The sequence below is a fragment of the Hordeum vulgare genome, chromosome 7H (genome assembly GCF_904849725.1).
Source record: "Hordeum vulgare subsp. vulgare chromosome 7H, MorexV3_pseudomolecules_assembly, whole genome shotgun sequence".
In the NCBI taxonomy this organism is placed as follows: domain Eukaryota; kingdom Viridiplantae; phylum Streptophyta; class Magnoliopsida; order Poales; family Poaceae; genus Hordeum; species Hordeum vulgare.
In genome coordinates, this window is record NC_058524.1 from 150,174,872 (window position 1) to 150,186,447 (window position 11,576).

Below are 11,576 nucleotides of genomic sequence, written 5' to 3' on the forward strand. Positions count from 1 at the left end.
GAAGTTTGAATTTAAAGTCCTCCGTGGAGCTCGGCCTTCAAAAGCAATTCCCGCCGTTCTTTTACTTCCTACCATAGTTGACGTTTACTGTAGTACCTCGCTCAACACTGTGACCGCGCGCATTTCGCTCCAGATTTCTACACTTGCGTGGCCTTGGGCCTTCGTCGCACGATCTCCAAGATCCACGAAATTTAATGCACCAGCAAATCACTCGCAATATAAATCCGGTAAACAAGTGATATGATATCCTGGTGGGCGTCCGATCCATCCGCTGCTGCTGGCAGCGTGGCCGTACGCACTAAACAAATACTACTCCAGTACCAAGCTAGAGAAATAAACAAGGAAGAAGAAGGGATTAAAATACGAGGCAGCAGCATCCCACTTGCACTCCATCCATCCATCCGTCCGTCCATCGATCTACCCCCATGTCATCCGCCGCCCGCCCCCGTAGTTATTCGTCCCGCTGCGCCTGCCACCACCTCCCAACCACTCTCCCCCCACCACCGTCGCCTCCTCCTCTTCGTCGTCGAGTCTCTCCACCAAATCTTTTTCACGGTCCTCGCCTCCCCCGCTCTCTTCCTCGTCCTCGTCCTCGTCCTCCCGCTCCGCCAGGTGAGGTGACCGCGCCCGTCTCTTCTTGTCCTGTCCGGGCCGTCCCGAGTTCTTCCTCCTCCTCCTTCCCCTACTATCCGTTTACGGGTCTTTCTTGCCGGCTCGGTTGGCTCCGTGGTTTTCTTTCTTCTATCCCTTTGCCGGGTTCCGCTCAGTTCGGATTTTGATTGAGCCGAGGTGAATTGGATTTCTCGTCTGCTTCTTGCTCCGGTTGCTGTTTTCTTGCTCCGGCGAATTTGGCGCGTCCGGCGGCGCCCTGCGGTGAGCGTTCGGTGAAATTAGGCTTGAAATAAGCAAGCAAGAAACGAACGAGGATTTTAACCTTGTCAGTTTAGTTTGGATGCATTCGTTTCGTTCGTTGTCATGGTTCAGCCTTCCTCCAACTCTCGCTGCGACGGAGATGTGTAGAATCAATGGAGCGCAATTCTTTACTAGTAGCCACTACGGCCATCAGTCTGTTCCGGATTAATTAGGACTACTTGTTTCAAGCAGACGAATACAAAAATGGAAAAGGACAGTGATGGATATTTTACCCTTTTTGTGTTCATTTCCAGCGACACGCCGGCCTTTCTCCAACTTTTGTTGTTAACTGCTCTGCTTTCCCGTTACTGATTATTATCTGTATGTTTTTGGCTGCAGGATCCTGTCTAGGACCGTGTGCAAAACTATCAAATGTTTGTAGAGGCTTTGAAGAAACCAACGGCAAGTAGCTTGATCAGAAACCGCTCCCACCTCAGGTACTGCACCCACCACTCTTCCAACAATTCTTGCTAGCAGTATATCATGATTTCTTCCTGTAGTACCAGTCCCTTGGAGCATACAGTATGTTTCAGAGACAGTTTGTAATCTGAATCAAGGGAGTGCTATGCCGTCAACGTTTCTTCACCTCATTTCTTGTGCAAAAAGCTACTGTGCCAACATGATTGGCTAATTCATGCTCCAAGTCATGAGAACGATGTAGATTGGTACCTTTTCCGTGAACAAAAGGCGAGGGGGGGCCATCATGCATTACACTTTCCTCAGAAAGCTAGTACCGTGCAACACGGGCTTCGGTATCAAGATCAAATAGTAACTGCGTTACTTTGCACACACAAATGTGGATTCTCCAAAAAAGAAAATACGTGAAGCTCGTAACCGTTATTAATCCTATAGTTGTTGTATCAAGACATTTCTTGTCATCTGTGCTAGAACAGGTGTTAGTCGAATTTGTCCACCTACAGCTGTTATAACATGGAGGCTGCCCACCAGCAATTCAGTATCTAATTTTGCTCTATTGCATATGAAACCAATATTTCCTCCACCAACTGAGATTCTAATTGTCTTGTGAACATTTCAGAGGACGTCAATGACTGGATGGTTTCTGAAGATTGCCGCCAACTGGAAGGGCTCACCTTCCATACACATGAATGCACGGCGCGAATGTCACGGCTCTCCATTATGCTTCATTATGCTGTGGATGCTTGTGTTACCCAACCTCTGGATAATATGCAGCGGCAGCATTCAGAAATACGTTCTCCTGCCAGGGTTCAGTGGCTCGGAAATGGATTACATTGATAACAATGGAATATTTCTGCTCTCTAATGGATCGGTGTTTGGCTTTGGTTTTGCCAGCACCAGTGCGTCAGAGAGCACATCCTACCTTCTTCAAGTGGTCCACCTGGGCACCAATACTGTCATCTGGACTGCGAATGCTAACTCTCCTGTTTTGCATTCGGATAGCTTTGAGTTTGACAAGGATGGCAAGGCCTATCTGCAGTCTGCAGGCTCCAGTGTCTGGACTGCCAATATCTCTGGCAAAGCCACCTCTATTCAGCTGCTGGACTCTGGCAATCTTGTAGTGCTCGGAGAAGATAGCTCTTCTCCTCTGTGGCAGAGCTTCAGCTATCCAACAAACACACTTCTGTCTGGCCAAAGCTTCAATGATGGTATGACCCTTGTGAGCCATTCCACCCGACAGAACATGACACATACACTTCAAATCAAATCTGGGGACATGATGTTGTATGCAGGCTTCCAGAAGCCCCAACCATACTGGTCCGCACTTCAGGATAATAGGCTGATCGTTAACAAGGATGGCGCCATTTACTCTGCGAGTCTCAATGCAACTTCTTGGTACTTCTATGATAAATCAGGGTCTCTTTTATCACAGCTCCTCATAGCGCAGCAGGGTGATACCAACACCACGCTTGCCGCTGTCCTCGGTGAAGACGGGTCGATTGCCTTCTATATGCTGCAGAGTGCGAATGGCAAGACTAATCTGCCAACCCCAATCCCACAGGACTCGTGTGACACGCCAACCCACTGCAATCGATACTCTATTTGCAACAGTGGGACAGGATGTCAATGCCCTTCAGCCCTCGGCTCCCCTCCAAACTGTGACCCTGGTCTCATATCACCTTGTAAGTCAAAAGAGGCGTTTCAGCTGGCTCAACTGGACAGTGGAGTTGGATATATCGGTACGAGCTTCTCCTCACCTGTGCCTAAGACAAACATCACAGGTTGCAAGAATACTTGCATGGGAAATTGCTTATGTATCGCCGTGTTCTTTGACCAAAAAACAGGCGATTGCTTCCTTTTTGACCAGATTGGTAGCTTGCAGCATAAAGATGCAGGTAAAACTAATTTTTCATCTTTCATCAAGGTACCTAGCAGTGGTTCAGGGCAAGCTGGGAGTGGCAGCGGCAATGGAAACCACAACATCATTATTGTTGTCATTATAGTTGGAACTTTGGCTGTCATCGGTGGCCTCATTTATGTCGGTTTCTTCATTTATAAGAGGAAGAGGTATCCTCCGTCCTCACAAGAAGGGGCTGGTTCATCGGAAGACGATGGATATCTGCAGACGATATCTGGAGCACCAGTGCGGTTCACTTACAGGGAGCTCCAGGATGCAACAAACAACTTCATTAATAAGCTTGGCCAAGGAGGATTTGGATCTGTATATCTGGGAGCACTCCCAGATGGCAGTCGCATTGCTGTAAAAAAGCTGGAGGGAATAGGCCAAGGGAGGAAAGAGTTTCGCTCCGAGGTGACGATAATTGGCAGCATCCACCACATTCATCTAGTTAAACTCCGAGGCTTCTGTGCTGAGGATTCACACAGGCTTCTTGCATATGAATACATGGCGAAAGGGTCACTGGAAAGGTGGATTTTCTGTACTAAGGAGGATGATCCCCTTCTGGACTGGGATACAAGGTTTAACATTGCACTTGGAGCAGCAAAGGGACTGGCATACCTCCATCAGGACTGTGAATCGAAGATCATTCATTGTGACATCAAGCCTGAGAATTTTCTGCTTGACGACAACTTCGTTGTGAAAGTATCTGACTTCGGCCTTGCCAAGTTGATGAGCAGGGAGCAGAGCCATGTTTTCACGACGATGAGAGGCACACGGGGCTATCTCGCGCCCGAGTGGATCACCAACTACGCCATCTCAGAGAAGAGCGACGTATACAGCTACGGCATGGTTCTGCTCGAGATAATCAGCGGGAGGAAAAACTTTGATCCCGTGGAAGGCTCGGAAAAGGCCCATTTCCCGTCCTTCGCTTTCAAGAAGCTGGAGGAGGGCGATATTCGTGAGATCTTTGACGCCAAGCTGAAGTACAACGACAAGGACGAGCGGTTGGAGATTGCGATCAAGGTTGCTCTGTGGTGCATCCAGGAGGATTTCTACCAGAGACCTTCCATGTCGAAGGTGGTCCAGATGCTCGAATGCGTCTGCGACGTGCCCCAGCCACCGGTATCCTCGCAGATCGGATACAGGCTCTACGCGAACGCCTTCAAATCGAGCAGTGAGGAGGGCATGTCGTCGGGGATGTCGGATTACAACAGTGAGGCTCTACTTTCAGCGGTGCGGCTCTCTGGTCCTAGATGACAGTATGAATGATGTGTATATTAGTGTGTTTAGTTAGAATGTTGGTGTTCAATTTTGGGGTAGGGCCTGTTGATTTGGTGATCATTTGTATTTGTTCACATTGATGTCATGTACATATGTTGATCATTATTTCAGGTGGTACTTTTTTAATAGTTTACCAGATGAGGTTTGTTGTGAAAATTAATAATATATCTTTTTGCCGTATTTAGCTCTTTAAGCTATAATTATTTTTCTACTTTGAGAATACAGAACTACCGAGTATTAGCTTAGAACTCCCTGTGTACTGAGATGAACGGGTTCGTAAGCTTGTGTACTGAGATGTTTCTCTAAACGGTTTCGTAAGCTTGTGTACTGAGATGTTTTTCTAAACGGTTTCGTAAGCTTGCAGCTATACCTGGACAAAACTGGGACCGGGCCGGGCCTAAAAAAGCCCGTAGTACAAAACTCAGACCCAAGCCCAGCCTGTGGGCAAGGTCGTGTCGGGCTTTTTCGGGCCGGGCCGACCGGGCCGGGTTTCCCGTGGCCAGGTATACTTGTGCCACATTCTAATCTTCTCGGTGTGAAAAATAATGCTAGTGTATGTCCACTATTTCAGAGAAAAAACAGAAGAAACCAAACCATCTTCCAAAACAAAAGATGGATTTTCACTGGATGATGGGTGGGATGTCCATTACATACATCTGATCAGGGGGAACTAGTATTCACCTGTATCAGCAAAACTGCAGAACTATTGAAGGGAAAGAGAATGCTTGGTTTGACAGGAATTTTATGTTGCCTTTCTTACCGACCTTCTGCTGTAATCGATGGCTGTTTGCAGCGAGAAAGAAAGTTGCGACGGACTTCTTTCAGGGCCATGCCGCTTAGGAGCTGTGCTGCTTGCTGCGCCTGAAACAGCGGCAACAGCAGTATGCAGATGGACGCCTGACAAAGTTCTTTCAGCAGCATGCAGAAAATGCTATGAATTATTCACCTCTGAAACTGGAAAACATTTGCCATCCGGTGCCGTTACCACTTACCACCCAGAAATCAACGGAACTAGGCAGCATGTGCAACACTCCCTGTTATGTTGCACTTCTACGAATACTCACAATACTATTTCTTTTGAATAGTGCCAGGTAAATTTCATGGCGATGTGCAAGGCTGCAAGCAGACACATGCGGAGAAATCGTTGCTCGTTTAAAGTGGCTTTACACAATTTCCCTGTTACTCATATATATAGGACCAGTTTCACTTTGCAAAATGTTGCATGTAGAAAAAATTCTTTCATTTAGTTTGTCAATTGCACACTGAAGCTTGAACAAGCCCACACAATCGGTTTAGCCTGTCCTTCCAGAGATTCAGAGATACTATCCGCCACCAACAAGGCAACGGCTTCAACGGGGATATCACGAGACACCATCAGTCCAATCATGCATTCCGTGTTTGGTCATTTCATCGTAATGCACATCTTCAGCTCGCGACGGGTTGTCGGAGAAGGAATCTATCCAAAGGCTTCTCAAACGCGAGGAGAAGGCTCAGGAGCAGAAAGGGCATCAGGAATATGAACATCCAAATTGAGCTGTGTCTGTACACAGTGCTTGGGAAATTTGGGAGGGGCCTGAACTTCCCTAGCTCCTCTAGCAGGTCGCCGTGGTCCCGGAAAAGAAGCAAAAGCTGCAGTTCAAGCAGGGTGGATCAGACTAGTTGGATTTATCACGAACCAACAGATTACTCTTGGATGAGAGCAAGAGGTGGGTCGCGATTGTGGTACCTCGTTGTAAGCTTCCAAAGGGATCTGGTCACTCCGGGTGAGCACATTGAGCAGTGACAGGTATAACAAGTAGTCACGAGCCTGTATAGAAGACATGGTGCAATGTAAGTGAAATGCTATATAATTGAATTGAAGCTCTTCTTTTTACCAAAAAGTTGGTTCGATCAAATATGAGACAGGGGCACAATATGCATGTGATGGTCATGATTTTTATTTTCGTAAGGAAAGATGTTAGAGAAGCCCATATAGTATAACAGATAGAAACCCACATTCAAGTCTGTGAGGACTTGAATTGATGTGGTGGGATTGTGCATCCACTCATCCAACCAAGTGATTTAAGCTCACTTCGGCACTTCCTAACGGTTACTTATTTCAGATGTTATATTCCACACGCCCAAAGGAACATCAAAATGTCCTAGTAGTGGAACATAACAAGTCCTAGTAGTAGAACATAACAATTGATTCTAGGTTTAAGTCAGTCAAATACAAATTAAAGGGCAGGCCAGTGCACGTAGCTCCCGCTTGCGCAGGGTGCGGAGAAGGGACCGACCACTTTGGGTCTATTGTATGCGGCCTTTTCCTAAATTTCTGCAAGAGGCTGTTTCCAGGACTCGAACCCGTGACCTCATGATCACAAGGCAACAGCTTTATCACTGCGCCAAGGCTCCCCTTCAAGTCAGTCAAATACAATTGTGCAAGAAATTTTGAGGCACTTTTCTTCACAGTGAAGTGTTCAGAAGTTATCTGACCGTAAGTATTGATCGCTGCACTAAGCAACAATAGATACCACAAGTTACTAGAAACTGACGTAGAGCGGTTAAACACAACGTAGACATTTAGCTTCGCTAAAATTCCTTTACCCTGAACCCTTTTCATATCCACGTTTTTCTGAAGCAATCATCTTCTTTTTTGTGAATTCATATACAATAAATTTCCTTATAAGGAAACTGTTTTGTGAATTCATCTTTTCGTATATGGGTTTCACCTTTCGGTTCCAAGCCCGGGTAAAGGAGGAGGGTTGTGATAGCCTTGGCGAGCCAACGTCAAAACTCAACCACTCTTATGGAGATGAAACCCAAAAGATACTTGTTGGGGCGTAACCCTCGCTTGCTATCCATGTGCCAGAACCATGAATTGGCCGCAAGATCTTATGGGTTTCACCTCTAGCCTACCCCAACTTGTTTGGGACTAAAAGCTCTGTTGTTGTTGTTGAAACTGTTTTGTTAAATTTTACATAAGTAATGTTTTGTGGTCATACATGCACAAAAAGTGCCAGTGACTCAGTGGATTAGAACTTGTTTCTTGGCTGGTAGCACTTATTTCAAAACACAAACATGAGGGAGTAACGGGAATTGGAAAATATCTTAGGAAAGGAAATGCTTCACAAACTTGTTATAGCTAAAAGTTAAATATACCAGTACCACAATTATCCCCTATTTATTTTACTTTAAGCAGATTTAAACCGAAGATCTACGTAAGCATTTCATTTTGCAGCCTAAAGCACAAATATGTCAAACCACAACTGCCAGTGACTCAGTGGATTAGAATTCGTTCTCGCTAGATTCCGAGCCTCTGATATATATGTGAAGATCAACTCTTTGACTCAAACTTACGACAATGCATAAAGTTAAAACCCGAGACACAGAGTGTATATGTGAAAGATATTATGTCATATGATGTCAGACATATACAGTATAATGAAAAAATAATACAGCCATAAATCAACCAGGGAATACATCATACATGGAGTAAGATATTTATTATTATTTTTCTTGTTTATCTCAATGAAAATTATCCAAGGCAGGCAATGCAAAGAGGGGAGTACATATTTGTATTGTGCTTCGTTGGCAAGCATGGGCTCAATCTGTGTACACCAATGATTGCTGACAACCTTTACTTCCGAAAAAAGGGAACCATGAACAGTTTCAATTAATTGCTGACAACTTGCAAGGCACACAGGACACCAAATCATAGAGAAGGAGGACACAAGAAAGTTTCTTGGTATGCACTCTAGACAATGAACAGTACTCTAGAGTCTATCTAGGCGAGAACTGTCTATCCCTCCATATTTTTTTGCCAATTATTTAGAACACTGTCTATCACGCCGTAATTTTTGTCCCAATAATTAGAAAATGAAGCATGTGCTTTTGCACCCCTATTACGGATATGTCGCTGTTATGACAGAAATGCAATATCCAAGTAAGCAGCTAACACTGAAGATAGGGTGTGTTGGTTTGAGCCTAAGTCTACCTTACATTAATTTGTTTACAAGAATTTTCTTGCAGGATTCGGCCAATTTAAGCCAAAGAATTGTAGCATGGTAGCTAAAGGGGCATGTGCATTCCGAAAAACAGGAAACCATACAGACCGATAATTAGCAGAGTATATTTTGAACATGAACCAAACATACTCATAGTGCCCTGTCTATGAACACTGAGAAGATTCGCAAGTCACACTGCATGTCTTTTTATTACTATTATCATTTTGCGAGGAAGCATGGTTCAAAGTTCCATTAATAAAATTTCTTACCTTTACTCGCTTAACAAAGCTAAGAGATTCCTCAAATGTGACAGGTTCCCACTTAGACATGGAGCCCCGACAGCTCAGGACCAGACCCTGGATTGCCTTTAAAGACACAAAATTTCCCAAAATTCCTGCAGGTAATGATCAGATAATTTTAAAGTTTATATTCCACTACTAAAGAAGAGAGAAAGCAAAATGTACACACCCAACTTGCAGCTTCACAAAAAAAGCTGACCCTAAATAGTTCCTTTAAAGAAATATAACGAAATAACTGTACAATTTGTACTAAAAATAGAACCAAAGAGAATACAGTTTCTCAACAATTCCTCGAGAGCAGAACCAAAACGCTATAGCAAATTAGCAATTAAACAATTTAATGTAACATTAAGATATCAAACTCACAAGATTTGATTTTAAGAAATGAGAACGAGATCGAGCTCACAAAAGGTACGCATCATAACTTCGTCAACACCAAAAATTATTTTAATCATCCTGCGGTGTTCGTTTTTGCAGGTAGAAGAGACGATATTCTGCTGGCAGCAATTAGAACAAAACAGTTTACTCTGACTGAGCAGCTCCATGGCCAAAATTCACAAGGCACAAATATCATCCACAAAACAACAGGTACAGATTTGGGGCAGTCGCCAGTATGAGTAATTAATCAACAAATCAAGAAGCAGACCTATAAAGAGGATATAAACTGCGGTTATCAGAATCAGAACGCGTTCTTTTAGGAGCGGTGATCAAGAACGGGAGCCAGACCGCCAAAATCCATCTCTAGGCAACGAAGTGAGGGTTCTCGGGAAAAAAAAAGGAAGGGTTCTTTCTCACCTGGAACAGACAAGAAATGGATGAGATTGGGAGCCGCGGCGAACAGCTTTTCCCCCGAATGAGGGATCCCTTTTGGAATCCGTCGGGCAGACCGGTGAGAGAGGAAAGATTGGGTTGGAGATGGCAACAGGGGGTGGGGAGGAGGGGAAGGAGGCTGCGCAACAGCAACTCGGCGGGGTGGCAGCTGGGGGTTGGAATGGGCAGCTGCTCGGAGTGGCAGGGAGGCAAAATATGCTGTGAAAATAAGTTGCGGTGGAAAATATAGGCCAGACCAAACGAAAATATTCTCTACTCCTCTTTTTTTTTAAAGTACTAGCAAAAATGTCCGTGCGTTGCAACCGGAGAAAAAATACCACACGCGCATAATCTGGAAGTTTGTAGCTACGACTCAAACAAAGATGATTTTAGTCTACAAAAGCGTAGTTCAAGATCCCAAATGTATTCTATTTCAACACAACTTGCATGTAGATTTCATTCACACAAAGAAACGGACAAATGATCATGCATTTATTCATGTCATGTGCGTAATGGGGTGTTGTTACGGGCCGGTAAAGGAAAACGACAAAAACAAACGATTAAACATTAACACACTACGGAGGCATGAGTGCATCTAGGGCACCCTAGATAACGCTTTTTAAGTTGTTAATTGGTAAAATAACATCATATTCAGATTCTACACATTTTTCTAATCAAATTTCATATATAATATGTTAAGTTTGAACTTACAGTTTAGAAGATATGAGTATTTAAAAAAACATTTGATATGTACTGCGGGTTTAATGTCAAAAACATTAGGGTTTTTTTTTTATAAAATAGCATGCCGGACTAAGAATACCTATTGCCTTTATTAATAGGTATAGATATAAATATAGATGTTTTTCTTTCATTTCTTTTTCTTTCAACCGGTCTGCAAAGAGTATCTTCAACAGAGCCCTCAATTCTCGATAAATTTCAGCTCAAGAGTTGGATAAAAAGGCGTTCCAACAGATCTTTCTCCAATAAATTTTTGGAACGTCCCAATAAAACACCTCATCTCATCCAATATGTAGGGAGGTTCGGGCTCTTTCCGATACTTCTTTCAATACTTATTTCATCGACACGCCGCGGTTAATGCTCACCGCTCAACTGGCGCCTACATGTCATCGTTGGACCACCACGCTATCAACGACGACTTTCCACGTCCAGGGAGAAAGTCTTGGATCTAGATGGATTTTTTATCCACTTTTTTCATTGTCACTCGAAGGTTTGTGGTGAGCAGGTGACTAAGATAGTGCTTAGAATTGTGATGGAATGAAGTTCACGGAGTGCATTAATAATACTATTTTAGTATTGGTTTTGAAGGTAAAAATCCCACTTTGCCATCACAATTCTGCCCGATTTTGCTGAGAGGAGCAGTTGGCCTTTGTTTCAGTAAGACTCACCATTGATAACATCATTGCAGCTTATGAGTGTTTGCATTTTACGAAGAGGAAAAGGGCAAAGAAAAAACAAGCACCATGCATTGAAGTTAGACATGATGAAAGCTTACGAGTTATGAAAGGGTTGAGTGGGCCTACCCGAGGGCCATTATGCATAAGCTAGGTTTTACGAAAAGATGGGTGAACATTGTGATGAGTTTAGTTTCTTTAGTTTGGTTCTTCGTGTTATTTAATAGGAAAAAACTTGAAGAATTCACTCCAACTCGAGGTATTAGAGAGGGGACCCGATCTTTTCATACTTTTTCTTGTTAGCAGTAGATGTGTTCCGTGCGTGTTAAAATCAAGAGTTCAGTCATAAACATTGTGTGGAATACAAGTGGCGCTGTAATCTCTCCATGTAATCCATCTTTTTATTTGTAGATGACAGCCCGCTGTTTTCCAAGGCCAACTGTGATGGGGCGAATGAGGTGCATTAGTTGTTGAGTATATATTTTCACGCATCCGACACTAATTGAGAAACGACTAGTCATAACTTTAATTGGTGGTATGCGAGTTCCAATCAATGCCA

The 11,576-nt window shown here is 43.9% G+C and overlaps 2 protein-coding genes across 3 annotated transcripts; one reads left to right on the top strand and one right to left on the bottom strand.

Annotated features, from left to right (window-relative positions):
• Positions 1-400: 400 nt before the first annotated feature.
• Positions 401-4,690, top strand: LOC123411284 (G-type lectin S-receptor-like serine/threonine-protein kinase SD2-5). Of its 2 annotated transcripts, XM_045104216.1 has the most exons (4): positions 401-612; positions 1,252-1,349; positions 1,949-2,537; positions 2,622-4,690. In XM_045104216.1, the coding sequence occupies exons 3-4, from the start codon at positions 1,958-1,960 to the stop codon at positions 4,484-4,486; spliced, it is 2,445 nt and encodes an 814-aa protein (XP_044960151.1). In that variant the 5' UTR covers positions 401-612; positions 1,252-1,349; positions 1,949-1,957; the 3' UTR covers positions 4,487-4,690. The 2 variants fall into 2 exon arrangements, with proteins under 2 accessions (XP_044960151.1, XP_044960150.1); XM_045104215.1 differs by having other exon boundaries at positions 403-612; positions 1,949-4,690.
• A 964-nt stretch (positions 4,691-5,654) lies between these two features.
• LOC123408520 lies at positions 5,655-10,733 on the bottom strand. The gene is made up of 5 exons (XM_045101613.1): positions 10,709-10,733; positions 9,591-9,884; positions 8,766-8,890; positions 6,237-6,317; positions 5,655-6,139 (listed from the first exon to the last, which is right to left on the bottom strand). Exons 1-5 carry the CDS (start codon positions 10,731-10,733, stop codon positions 5,936-5,938), a joined length of 729 nt encoding a protein of 242 aa, XP_044957548.1. The 3' UTR covers positions 5,655-5,935.
• Positions 10,734-11,576: the final 843 nt, after the last annotated feature.